Source organism: Ochotona princeps, chromosome 13, assembly GCF_030435755.1.
Source record: "Ochotona princeps isolate mOchPri1 chromosome 13, mOchPri1.hap1, whole genome shotgun sequence".
NCBI lineage: Eukaryota > Metazoa > Chordata > Mammalia > Lagomorpha > Ochotonidae > Ochotona > Ochotona princeps.
Window position 1 is genome coordinate 19,551,305 of NC_080844.1, and position 12,915 is coordinate 19,564,219.

A 12,915-nucleotide genomic window follows, 5' to 3' on the forward strand; every position below is an offset into this window, starting at 1 on the left:
GTTTTAATAATATTTCACCATTACTAAACAGCCACAAGATTGTTTCTAAGCAGAAATGACAAGCTAGCCAAGTCTCTAATGTATGAAAATGAAGTATAATATGCCTCAATTCATCTTATGGATATTAGCTTTTGTACACCGATACATAGGGTATAGTTTTTTTAAACATGAATGACAACCGTTACTTTCTTACATGCCTGGTATAAGAGCTTTAGATGCAATTTATTTTTTGAGAAACATTTTATAGCAGTTATTTCAAAGTGGTATTTCAGAGTAAGAGAAAATGTTAACAATGTTTCCTTCTAACTGTCATGTGATTCTAGAAAGATCACTGTAAACACAGAAGGTTCTGAGCGTGGTTTTCCAACACTTAAGATAACTGATAAAAAAATTTTTTATCCAAAAGTTAACACTTGGGCTACCTTCACCATTTTGGTTTTTTCCTGAAGTGAATTTAAGGACACACGACATTCAGAAAATACTGATGTTACAAATCCCCCTAAAAGTCTTTGTTAGATATAAAGTATCAAATACAATTTTTTGTCTCAAGGAATTTCTACCTTCTAAGAAAAATAAATAACATGTGAAAATAGAAATCAAAATTCGTGAGGTTTGCATTAAATCATCAGTTACACAGAAGCATCCTTAGACTCTCAGCAAGGGAGAGGCCGCTTGGAACTGATGACAGGTGAGGAAGCCTGGAAATGCCAACACCAAACCAGGCGTTTGGGAATAGGTAGGGATTTCAGTGAACTGATGGGGAAAGGCCATTTCAGGGAAAGGTTACGACATAAAAGGCACATGTTGTCACAGGACACCAAAGCAAATGATCACAACAGAGCTGTGTGAGGGAATCAGGGGAAATATGAGCTGGCTGATCGGTGGAGTAGAACTGCATTGTATTCTTAAAGAGCATTAGACCTGAATAGAAGAAGTATCAGCACATTGGATCAAGTCATGAGTGTGTGTAAACACAGACTTGGCTCTGAATTTCCAGCCATGAAATTAAAGCATGTTCTACAAGGTGACTAGGTGATCTATTTTTAAATGGTTCTGCACCCAGAAATAAACATCTTTATTTCAATCCTGATTGTGGTAGTTTACTATTGCAAAGATGAGGTCCATACCCCTGAAAATTTTATATAAACTTTTCTCAGAAGTATCCCTTCCATGATCAGGAAAACTAGTCCTCTTGCATATGTTAAAAAATGTCAAAAAATAGTCAGATTCTTTTACACGACATGGTTTCCCTTACTTTCTGGAAAGACATGTAAAGCAGGTCGTGAAGTCAAAAGCTTGTGTGGGGCAGGTGCCATTGCTGCTAACCTCTCCCTCAGCCAGCTGCTTACAAGTTCATGGGAAGAGTGAGGACAGCGGACTGTTCATAGCAAAAGGAGATTTTTTTAAAATGCCAACTCAGTGCAGCCACTGACTGGTCATTCCCGTGACTCAGTATATGACCTCCATGTGGAGAAGCGTATTTAAATATTCAGTGTGTCTCTTTCATAGATGTGGCTGTAAGCCGAAAGGAGTCAATATCAAATTATGTGAGATACTCATTGTCAGTTTGGAAATGTGTAAGCAAGCTTCAAAATTGATGCATAAGTATGTTTACATGACTGAGATTATACATAAAATTAAAATTACAATTGTAGGGGCTCCACATTAAGCTGCTACCTGTAATACCAACATCCCATGTGGTTGCAGGTTCAAATCCTAGCTGCTCCACTTCTGATCTAGCTCCCTGATACAGTGCCTGGGAGGGCAGGGGAAATGACTCAAGTACTTTTGCCCTTCCCATTCATGTGGGAGACCTGGATGGGGTTCCAGATCCTTGGCTTCCACATGGTCCAACCCTGTCCAGCCTGGCCTTTGTGAGCATTTGGCAAGTGAACTGGACAGTGAAACCTAGTGTGTGCATACGCTTTTTCTCTCAGTCCACCCCTTTTAACTCTGCCTTACATCTGAATAATAGAGCTTGAAAGAAAGTGAGAGAAAATAAGGAAGGGATGAAAGTGAGGGAGGGAGATAGAGGAAGGAAGGAAAGAAGGGAGGGAGGGATGCCTAGAAAAAAAATTTGTTTTCAAAAACAGGGAAGAGATTAGGGGCCAGTGCTGTAGTATAGTAGGTTAGTCCTCCACCAGCGTCTCATCTGGGTGCTGGCTTAAGTCCCAGCAACTCTATTTGCCTTCCATCTTCCTGCTGATAACCTGGGAAAGCAGCAAAAGATGGCCCAATTTAGTGAGCCATTGCACCACGTGGGAAATCCAGACGAAGCTCCATTCTCCTAATTTCCAACTGGCCCAGCTCTGGCGATTGTGACCATTTGCGGAGTGAACTAGCAGATGGAAAATCTCTCTATAATTCTGCCTTTCAAAATAGAAAACGTTTATAAAAAGTTAAAAATCTTCAGTAGGGGGAAGAAATATCTGATCACTTGATGATGGAATGCAATTCCAAGTGTAACACAGTTAATCATGTAAACATCAATTTAATAACTAAAAAATTAAATCACATGTGTTAAACACATACATTTATAGAAAATAAATATTAGCTGTAAAGGATGATTGATGACATGTGCAATATAAAAGTCTTTAATGCTCTCAAAATAAGTAACTTCTGAATCCAGATGAATCGATGCTAATTCCTTAGCACAAGAGAAATCACAAGGTATTTGATCTCTAACTGAATTGCAAGAAATGGCCCAACCATTTTTCATGGTATAATTAAAAATAGTGTTCTGTTTCTTTTGTCAAAACTGAAAGATGACTTTAAAGAGAGAAAGATCTGGTTATTTACAAGAGTTACACAGTCAGAAGGAGAGACAGAGATATTTCCACTCTGCTGATTCAGTCTTCAAACAGCCACCATATTCAGGTCTGGGCCAGACCAAAGCACAGAGCCAAGAGCTTCCTTCAGGTCTCCCATATAGTAGCAGGAGCCCAAGCACTTGGACCATCCTGTAAAGCTTCTCCCAGGTCATTAGCAGGGAGCTGGATTGAAAAGTATTATAGACAGCAGCTTGATACACTGCACCATAGGGCTGGCCCCTCGGGTGAATGTTATTTTTTATTTTAAAAAATTAAAAAGAAACACTTAAAATTCCCCCAAGAAAGCTAGCTTTTCTTTTGATCAGTTCGCACTTAAAATACATTATTTGATATTTGTTTTACCATCTATAGAAGTTATTAAATATTTAATAAACAAATTGGATTTTTGTCATTCTGGATAAAAGACTGAGTTGGATGTGTGGAGGCAAATGAGGCTGGAACAACAAAAGGTTTGTTTTTCTCTGTCACTTGTATAATATCCATCTATGAATAAGAGATTTCTCATGTTTGCACACCAAGCCTTCGCCTCGATAGCAACACTGTGTCTCTACATCCCAGGGCAAAAAAGCTTGGCAACTCTGTCATCTCTGAGAAATTTTGCATTCACTGTGCAGTTGGGTATCTGTCACTTAGGATGTGGCAAGACCTTTTGCTGTTCTTCCTTACGTATCCTGTGGAGCAGATCAAATGCTGTGCTTCTTAAGTTTTACACATTGACTAAGAAAAAAATAATGTTATGGTGTAGAACAGAGAACTACTGGAGATAAAATTAGAGATAAGTAGTGAAACAAACATGTTTTTGTAAAAAAAAAAAAGTTATTTGAAGGGCAAAGTTAAAAAAAAGAGAAACACACCCACACGCACCTACACACCTACACGTAGAGACAGCGAAGGAGAAGAGGTGGGAGTTGCAAAGAATAAGAGAGATCTACTCTCTACTGGTTCATTCCCCAAATATTCACAGTAGCTAAGATTTGGCCAAAGTCACGAGTTTGAAATTCCATATGGGTCTCCCATGTGCATTTGCAGGGAGCGAAATGGGAAGGGGGCCAGTCAGGACTCCAGTCAGCACCCACATGGGATGCCTGCACCAGCTTAACAATGTATGACACAGGTCGCCAAAAAGGACTTTTACAAAGCAACTGAGGCAGGAGTGTGTCTCTCTTGCTTAAACTTTCCAGTGCAGTACAAATACAGAGCAAAACATGAATTCTAACATAAAGATTATAGCATTTCAGTTGGGCATAGCTTCTTAAGTACTTACAACATTTTAATTTTTAGATAAAATTAGAGAACCAATTGTCATCTATTAATGGTAAAAGGAGGTACTTCGTTGCTGTTGTTAGAGAGTGTTGGGGAACGCAATCCAGTGATCATTGGTAGGGTCGCTTTCTAAACACTTAGAATACTTGACTTTCCTTCCATGACAATAAACATGTTCCTCTCAAACAATGCACATTGTACTTTGCCATGACCATCAAGTTAGCTGAGCCACAAGTTATAAAACTGCTCTTCTTCTCATTGTGAATCTGCCTGAAATTCACAGCAGACGTATTTGTAGTTCTTACTTTTCATTCAGTTGGGACAGCTAAATTATAAGCAGGCTTGATGATGAATTGCAACAGTGAAGTAGCATTTCTAATTATTCATCTTAAGTTTCCCACATATTTTGACATTTGTTGTAGTGATTGTAATTCTTTTATAAATTAGTTTTTCCAACTGAATGAAAAATAGAGAGTTTGCTTCTTGTAAAAAAAAATTCTCTAGCAGTTTTTCTGAGGTGTAATTAGCATCTCATAAAATGTTTGTGTCAGAAGTTCACAGTCAACATCAGTTTCAGTTTTCAAACATTTCTATCAACTCCAGTAGGAACACGTATGTCATTTACAATCTCTGTTCTGGAAAGGCAGCTATTAATTTACTTTCTAAATGTTTGCTTTCTGTGGTGTATATTTTCTTAGGTTAAAAAGTGGTGCTATACTAAATGTTTTTATTGTCAATGTGACCATCTTAATACTCATTGTTTAATATTCAGTAACATTGCATCATTTTTCTTCTTGAATTTTCAGGTATATCTAGAGACACATTCTAATCTGCCTCACCTTTGTGACTATATTCAACTGATACAGAGTAGGGTGTTTATTTCCTAAACATAGAACCTAAGCCAGAACACAGTAAGGCAGAGAAGGTGTCTGGCAAGTGTTGGAAAAGGATGAAGAGAACACTCAGTGTTTATGCACTTATGGAGTGAACAGATTTGTTGACTGTTGCTCTTAATGGTTAATATGTCATGTGTTTTTGGCTTATTATGTAAAGCCTGGTTAAGAACTAATGGAAACAGAGTGAACGCACTCCAGCAATCCGGCAGGGTTAATCTGATGGGATAGAATGCTAACATTCGCAGTCTAGGGCCCCTGTGTGCTCATTGTCACTCTTGAATTCTTTCTCTTTAACAGAACTTTGCTTTGCACTCTATTGTAGAGTTGTCATGAGTTCTTTAAGTTACCTCAATTTGTGGGAAACCTGAGATAACCTACCAATCATAAACTATTACTAAATTAATTTTAGGTAGCTCACAAAGCCATTTCCTCCCAGGTCAAAAAGGAGCCAAAAGCAAAATGATTTCATGCTTTACCACACGACACAGATTGTCTGATTAAAATTTTGTTATTCTGTTTAGAGAAAATATTTGCCATTCCTGTATTACAGCTATTATAATAATATGAGCTCTGCCTAGGTTCCCTTGTGCCTTGGAGCCAGTTTTAATATTCTTCTTGGGAAAGTAACTGCTATTTTTATACAAAACATGTTCATGGAAAGATAATAACAGAGAGGACACAACAGAAACTGATCCTCTTTGTATGCTAAAGTTGAGAGCAGAGAGAAAATAGAGCCTTTATCTCCCAGAATATATCTACACTATAAACGCAATGTCATGATTTCAGAATGAACCATCATGATTCCTTAAGCCATATTCTGTTATTTGGGGGGTATTTCATCTGGTTTTTATCCCAAACTATGACCAGATGTATACTGTACAATTTCCAAAAGATTAAAATCCATTTTTAAAATACCTAGTTATTAAATCTCAGAAATGCTGAATTTTTCCACTGAAATGAGCCCTTGGAGAATATAGGTAGACATCCGATTTCTGAGAATTGACATAAAGCTCAGTGACATTACGTAACTCATCATGAACTTGCTAGTAAAAGAGGCAAGACTAGGACACGGTTTCCTGTGCAAACTTTTCTCAACGTATTTACCTTTGTTCTGGAGTATTACCTGTCTAGGGGCAAGGACCGAGGAGAGTTGTGCTTTGCTGTATGTATTACGTGGAAATAGAAGTAAACCCATCTTATAAAGGACTTTGCATAATAATGTCCCATGTGATACAGTTTCAGCCTGGAATTTACGAAATCATTTTACCATGTAGATCAGGTAGTCAATTTCTTCCAAAATCAAAGATGTTTTAGTATCTTTTGCAAAAGTGACTATGAATTTTTTTTTTTTAAAGAGAATTTATCTGTTTGAATGGTAAGGAGAGAGAGAGTGATTTTACACCTTTTGGTTCACTCTTCAGATGGTCTCAACAATTTGGGCTGGGCTTGGGGAAAGGTAGAAACCAGGCACTGCTTCTGGTTGCCCACATGGATGGCAGGAGCCCAAACACTGTGGCCGTCTTCTGCTTCTTTCCTAGATCATTAGTGGAACAGCTGTGACTCAAGCTCGCACCCATATAGCGTGGCAGCATTGTTGAGTGGCAGCTTAACCTAAGCCATAGTTCTGGCTTCACTGTGAATTCTTAATCACAACGCTAAATAGAAGACTAGATGCATAATCTAATGAACAACTCACAGTGGAAATGAGCCAGTTTTGACCTTACCGTGGTCATGAGCTTCTTACCAAGTGAGGACAAGGAATTAGGTTGAGTAAGAAGCAATAGCCCACCTCTGATAAAAAGGAGACATGTATTTAAATATGACCTGCACACGTGTCTTCAAATCTTTAGAATGTTGGTGGCATGGCTTCTCATTTTAAGGGTAGTGGTATCGGAGAATTATATCGCGCTGACTTAACAACAGCCATGTCAGCAACTCCCACCTGAAATTCACATTGTCCATGCATACATTCAAATGTCAACATAGTGTCTTGCATAGAGGTAAGATTTTACTGTAAATCAAACTTTGAATCTAATTTCTAACAGGGCACAGAGTATTCTTTCTAAAATGAAAACTTGAGTGTTAGCATTTTTGTTTAGTTTTTCATTTGAAGGAATTTGTAGGGTGAAACCTTTATGGTGCAAGTGTCAACACTATTTAAGAAGTAGTTTCTCAAACTTTTCCTCCTTAACAGCACTGAGATAGCCTGGGTTGGAGACAGGCATGGGTCCAATGGAACGCTGAGTTTATGGTGAGTCACATTTTGAAGATTATGCTTTGGCATGTAGACACTGTTAAACTTAGCACATACAGGTAAAAATAGTTAATACTGACTGAGGGATTATTGCAGACCCTTTGATATGCAAGGCCTTTTGTTTCATCTCTCTAAAACATATGAGGGTCTGCCCTCTATTACAGATGAGGAAAATTAGCGAAGAGTTTGCCGAATTTGACTAAGATCACAAGCCACAAGATGGCTAAGATATAAACAAAGATAATTAAATAGCAGAATAGTCACACACTCATCTGCTAGATTAATGGACCTGGAAGGCTAGGATCATTTGTCTGCAAAGGAAGACAATTCTTTGGGCTGAAGCTCATGCTAAACCAACTGGTCTAGCAAGTATTCCGGGGTAGGAGAAAGAAGAAAGTGTGTATTCATTTTCTCGTCTTCTATCGGTTTCGTTTTACACTTACCAGTCATTAATTTGAGTGCAAGATAGACAAAGAGAAGCTCCCATGTGTTGGTGAACTTTTTAAACACCCAGCAGTCAGGCCCGACATAGTAGCCTGGTGGGTAAAGTCCTTGCCTTGCATGTAGCCCGGATCCCGTATGGACACCAGTTCTAATTCCAGCAGCCCCATTTCCCATCCAGCTCCCTGCCTGTGACATTGGAAAGTAGTGGAGGATAGCCCAAAGCCTTGGGAGTCTGCAGCCACGTGGGAGACCCGAAATAGGCTCTAGGCTCCTGGCTTCAGGTTGGTTTAGCTCCAGCCATTGCAGCCACTAGGGAAGTGAATCTTGGTCTCTCCTCCTCTCTGTGTATCTGACTTTCCAGTAAAAATAGAATAAGTCTTTATTAAAAAAAAAAAATACCCAGCAGCCAGGAACTCAGTCCAGGTCTCCCATGGGGATGGCATGAACCCAAGCACTAGCGCCATGGCTACCTGTAGCGTATATAATGGCAGGAAGCTAGAATCTGCAATACAGCCAGGATTCAGATCTGGCAACCTATTGTTCAATGCAGAGTTGCAATAATTGCCTTCACCTCCACGCCAAATACCTGTCCCTGCGTATCTGTTTCATGTTCAATTGAAGGAAAACAAGCTACGGTAAGTGGCTTGGGTCAAAAAGATTTGAACCTAAATCTGATACCTGTTGCCTTGAGGCAATTTATGTGCTATTTAGATAATTCTGTTGACGCCTCTGGAACAGAATTTTTTTTCTGTTTTACTGGGCACAGATTTCTGGGTAGAACCACAGTACAAGAGTAGAAATGAGTAATGCCTACTGAGTGGCACCTTCTCTTTGAAAGTAGCGGTGATTGCACACAATAGCTGAGAGTAACAAGATCCAGGGCTAGGAGCGGCTCATCTCCCTCAGCTTCTTAAATGAGCTGCTTAGATGGAGTTGGAATTCAAATCCTGAGCAGTGTACCACAAGTTCAGCTCCTTTCTGCTAACCTGGGTACAAGTAAAATATCAGATTCCACCCCTTCGGCGACCAGTTCTTTCATTAGGCCTCTGAGCTGCCTGTGAGTCCTCAATGATGTCATAGAGCCAGGCTCTGAACAGAGCCAGGTTTTGTTCCTTTCCCAGTGAGATTTACCACTAACATAACTTTTCTTTCATGGCATCTTTCCATAGATTTTGCTTTGAGAAGTGAGTTTTCATGTTTTATTATTTTTTATCATGAACAACATTAAATTCATTTGTATCACACTAATATGTCATCATGGAGTTCTTGCAGAATAGGGAACCTTTGGCTGTTAAAGGCATTTTCAGATCATTTCCCCTCTCCCTGTCACACACATTCACAAAGGCTGGCAGCAAACCAAGACTCATTCATTCATGCTGCCCACTAAGGAACTTGCCACATAAATGGTCCATCAGATCAACTTCAACCTACAATGTAGGCATGAACAAAATACTGAAGAACTTCATATTGGGCCTGTGCATTGTTTTTGTAACTGAACAAGGGACAGGTACACTAACCAGGAAACACAGAGTTTGCTGTATCACTTCTCTAAAATTTTCATTAGTTACTAAAATGCTGGACTATATGTTCATGTCTCAAGGATTTTGCTGCTTGGGAGCACCAATGATAATTCCCTTATTTGGTTGCTAAGTGTTTAGCCCTATCACCTCTCCCTTACAAGTTAGCTTGTTGGAATTTCCCATAAAAGTGAACACAGACCAGCAGCCTTTGTGAAGTTATGACAGTGGGAAGATTCAAGCCTCCTCCAGAGCTCCTGGGGGCCGTGGCAGCTGTTACAGAATCAGGGGGGACTTGAAGGCAAAGCCAGCACCTCCCCCCACATAATCACAGGGGATTCAAACCATCATACATGTTTGAGGAGAGAAATCAGGTTTTGAGATCTCTTGAAAAAATGTGGTCACGGTTGTCTGTTATTTATCTGCAAGAAGGGAAAGACGACTATGTGGTGAGAAGAAACAGCAGTGCACGCATCAGCGGTCTCCAGGGACACAGATCTGTCAGCTCTAGAAATATCGACTGGGATCCCATTTTTGCCTCCACATACTTGAAATAAAATTAGAATAGGTGCTTTTAATTTTTTATTAGTAAATATATTCATACACATTATTTGAAATGAAATAGCACAATGAGAATCTATTATGTATTCCTTTCTCTAATCCAGGTAGACAGAAAATGAATTTGGAATTCAGATAAGCAAAATTCATCCGATTCAGTGGTTGGTATTAAATGCTAGCTGTGAGCTCTGGGTTTTGAATTAAGCACTAGCGGGCTACATACTGTGGTGTTGGGGGGAGGGGGGACACTTAAGAATGATTGCTGGCCGGTTCTAATCCCGGCAGCTCCACTTCCCATCCAGCTCCCTGCTTGTGGCCTGGGAAAGCAGTTGAGGACAGCCCAAAGCATTGGGACCCTGCACCCGCATGGGAGACCCGGAAGAGGTTCCAGGTTCCCAGCTTCGGATTGGCGCGCATCGGCCCGTTGAGGCTCACTTGGGAAGTGAATCATCGGATGGAAGATCTTGCTCTCTGTCTCTCCTCCTCTGTGTATATCTGGCTGTAATAAAATGAATAAATCTTTAAAAAAAAAAAAAGAATGATTGCTGGAATTCTGTGAAGTCCTCCATGCACCTGTTAATTGGGAGCGGTCAGTGCCCAGTACTCCATTAAATGTCTATGAGTTTTCTCTCAGTTGTCTTTTCTGCCTTTTCTCAAGGTCCAGTTGAAAAGTGAAGAATCCAAAACATTTGCAATGAAGATTCTCAAGAAACGCCACATCGTGGACACGAGACAGCAGGAACACATCCGCTCGGAGAAGCAGATCATGCAGGGGGCTCATTCCGACTTCATAGTGAGGTAAAGGGCCTGCGACCGGAAGCAAGGAGCCACAGCCTCCACTGCCTGCTCTGGTCACTCCTAACACATTTTCTTTACAGAAAGAAATTTATTTTGAATTCTCATTGTGAAGCTTACTTATTTGAAAAATATATATTGTTTTGATTCTGTACTTTTTGAGATTTATTTCACTAAAAACAAAGGCAGAATTACAAACAGAAAGCTAGAAATCTTCCATACCCCAGTTCACTGCCCAAAGGGTCCCAAACACCAGAGCTAAGCTGGGCCAAGCCAGGCAGAAGTCAGGAGGGTCAGACTGACTACAAACAATTTTTTTTTTCCCAGTTTGTAACATTCCATTTTTCTTTTCTTTTAGCTTAAAACACTACACAGATGTCAACTATTTGGAAGACAAAAATGTCAAAAACCAAACTGATCTATTATTTACCTTTTTCACCATTTTAAAAAATGAAATGGTGTCTGACCATTCATCCTCAGTATTTTGAGAGCACTCACTAAAGGATAACAGGGCTTTTTACCCCCCAGGGGTGTTGCTTTTATACTCATTTTGCCAGTGGAACCTGTTGGGAAAATAACATGAATTTAAGTGAAAAATTCATAAATTTCATACGTGTCTGTGATTGGAAACTAATCCATATAATTTTCCCTGTTTATGTATGACTATAAATAGTTGCTCAAGAGACCAGTGCTCAAAATACCAACCACTTCGGAAATGAGATGATCCCAGGAAGCCTCCTTTCCCTGTGTCTTTTGGATGTCGTTCCCATTTCAAGGGAAAGATTACCCCAATCGTGTGTCAGTCTTAGCCACTAACCTTTGGGTCTTTATGCCCGTTTGTAAATGAAGTCTCTCCCATTCTCATAAAATTTCCAGCCTGATAAATGGAAAAATGCAATCTAGGCACTCAGAAATTAAGATCCTTTGAAAAGACACTAATCTAACATTTGTTTTCTGATTTGCAACTCACAGACTCTACAGAACATTCAAGGACAGCAAATATTTGTATATGTTGATGGAAGCTTGCCTAGGCGGAGAACTCTGGACCATTCTCAGGGATAGGTAAGACACTGAATTTCTGTAGTGTCTCTTTGAAAATGGACTTGCTCATGAGTCAATTCTTACACAAATAGAAATCATGTTTATACTTTAAGCCTGCTGGTTTTTTAAATGGAAATGGACCCACTATCTGTGTAGGAATTTCTGTTATAAGTATGAAACTCACTGCATAACATTTTTCTCAACTCTTAGCTTGATTTTGGTTTCAAAATTAACCTATCTTCAGCCATCTATTTTAGATCTTAGATCTTAAGGAAACATCAGTCCACTTAGAAGCAGTATTTCATGTAAATAATCTCATTTAGCTTTACTTTCTACCATTCCAGGGTAAATTTGGATAGTATTGGTTTAGTTTTGAATCATGGAAATCCACCATCTCTCACTTTTTCATCCCATACTTATGAGACTAGTTAATCATCTTTTTGAAGTTTCTCCTATAAAATATTTTAGGTGATAATTACCTATCTTGAGTATATACTTAAATAAATTGAACCAAAAAAGCTTTCCTAAGATGATCTTTTGATCACTTGCTGTGAATTATCTCCTGATGAGTCCAAAGTCATTTTTGAATATGTACCTGTTGACACCTTCAGATTTGTCTTAGTCCTGCCCCTTAGTTTCTCCTTTATTGCATAACATATTTCTGAAATGTGCCCAGAAGCCATGTATTGGTTGACACTTGTTACTTTGTTTATATCCCAAAATAGAACAGATCTTTAAAAAGTATTAATCTAAATTATCATTACTAATGTTTTTCATGGAGCCTTTATATTTTGTGCAACATACTCTTTCAGATCTTTCATTTCCATGGTCTTATTTACATGAGGGGAAATGGACTTAAAAGAGGTTTATTTTAATATTGTTTTCTGGAAATCCATGCATAGGTTTTTCATAATAGGCATGTTCCATGAACATTCTGAAGACTCTTCACATAGTTCAAATGGAACTCGTTCAACAGTATGGTGTGTTATTACACTAGTGTTTTGACTTAAAAAATTAGAAAGGGCATAGAAGACAATGCATTATATTCACAACAGAAAAAAGCAGCAACATCTGCACTGAATGACTACAGTACATTACTATTGTTTTGGGTACTTGAACACTGCCATTATTTGACAACCATTGTGACAGAATCTGGGAATACTGGGATATATAAAACCAATATGGTTTATATGATTTTCAAAGTAATACCTGGCATATCCTAATGTGACTCACTTTTAAAAATTATTACTATTGCTATTATTTTTTATGTGGAAGACAAACAGAGGAAGAGATAGTGAATTCATTCCCCAAATGAC

General features: G+C 38.9%; 1 protein-coding gene across 4 annotated transcripts in view; it reads left to right on the forward strand.

Moving 5' to 3' along the window:
• The window catches only part of PRKG1 (protein kinase cGMP-dependent 1), a 1,159,635-nt gene that overhangs the window by 1,131,670 nt on the left and 15,050 nt on the right, over positions 1–12,915 (forward strand). For all 4 annotated transcript variants that reach the window (XM_004583389.2, XM_004583388.3, XM_058671972.1 and 1 more), the window contains 2 exons: positions 10,422–10,561; positions 11,531–11,620. In XM_004583389.2, coding sequence (XP_004583446.2) covers positions 10,422–10,561; positions 11,531–11,620 — 230 coding nt within the window. The remainder of the gene's footprint in view (positions 1–10,421; positions 10,562–11,530; positions 11,621–12,915) is intronic.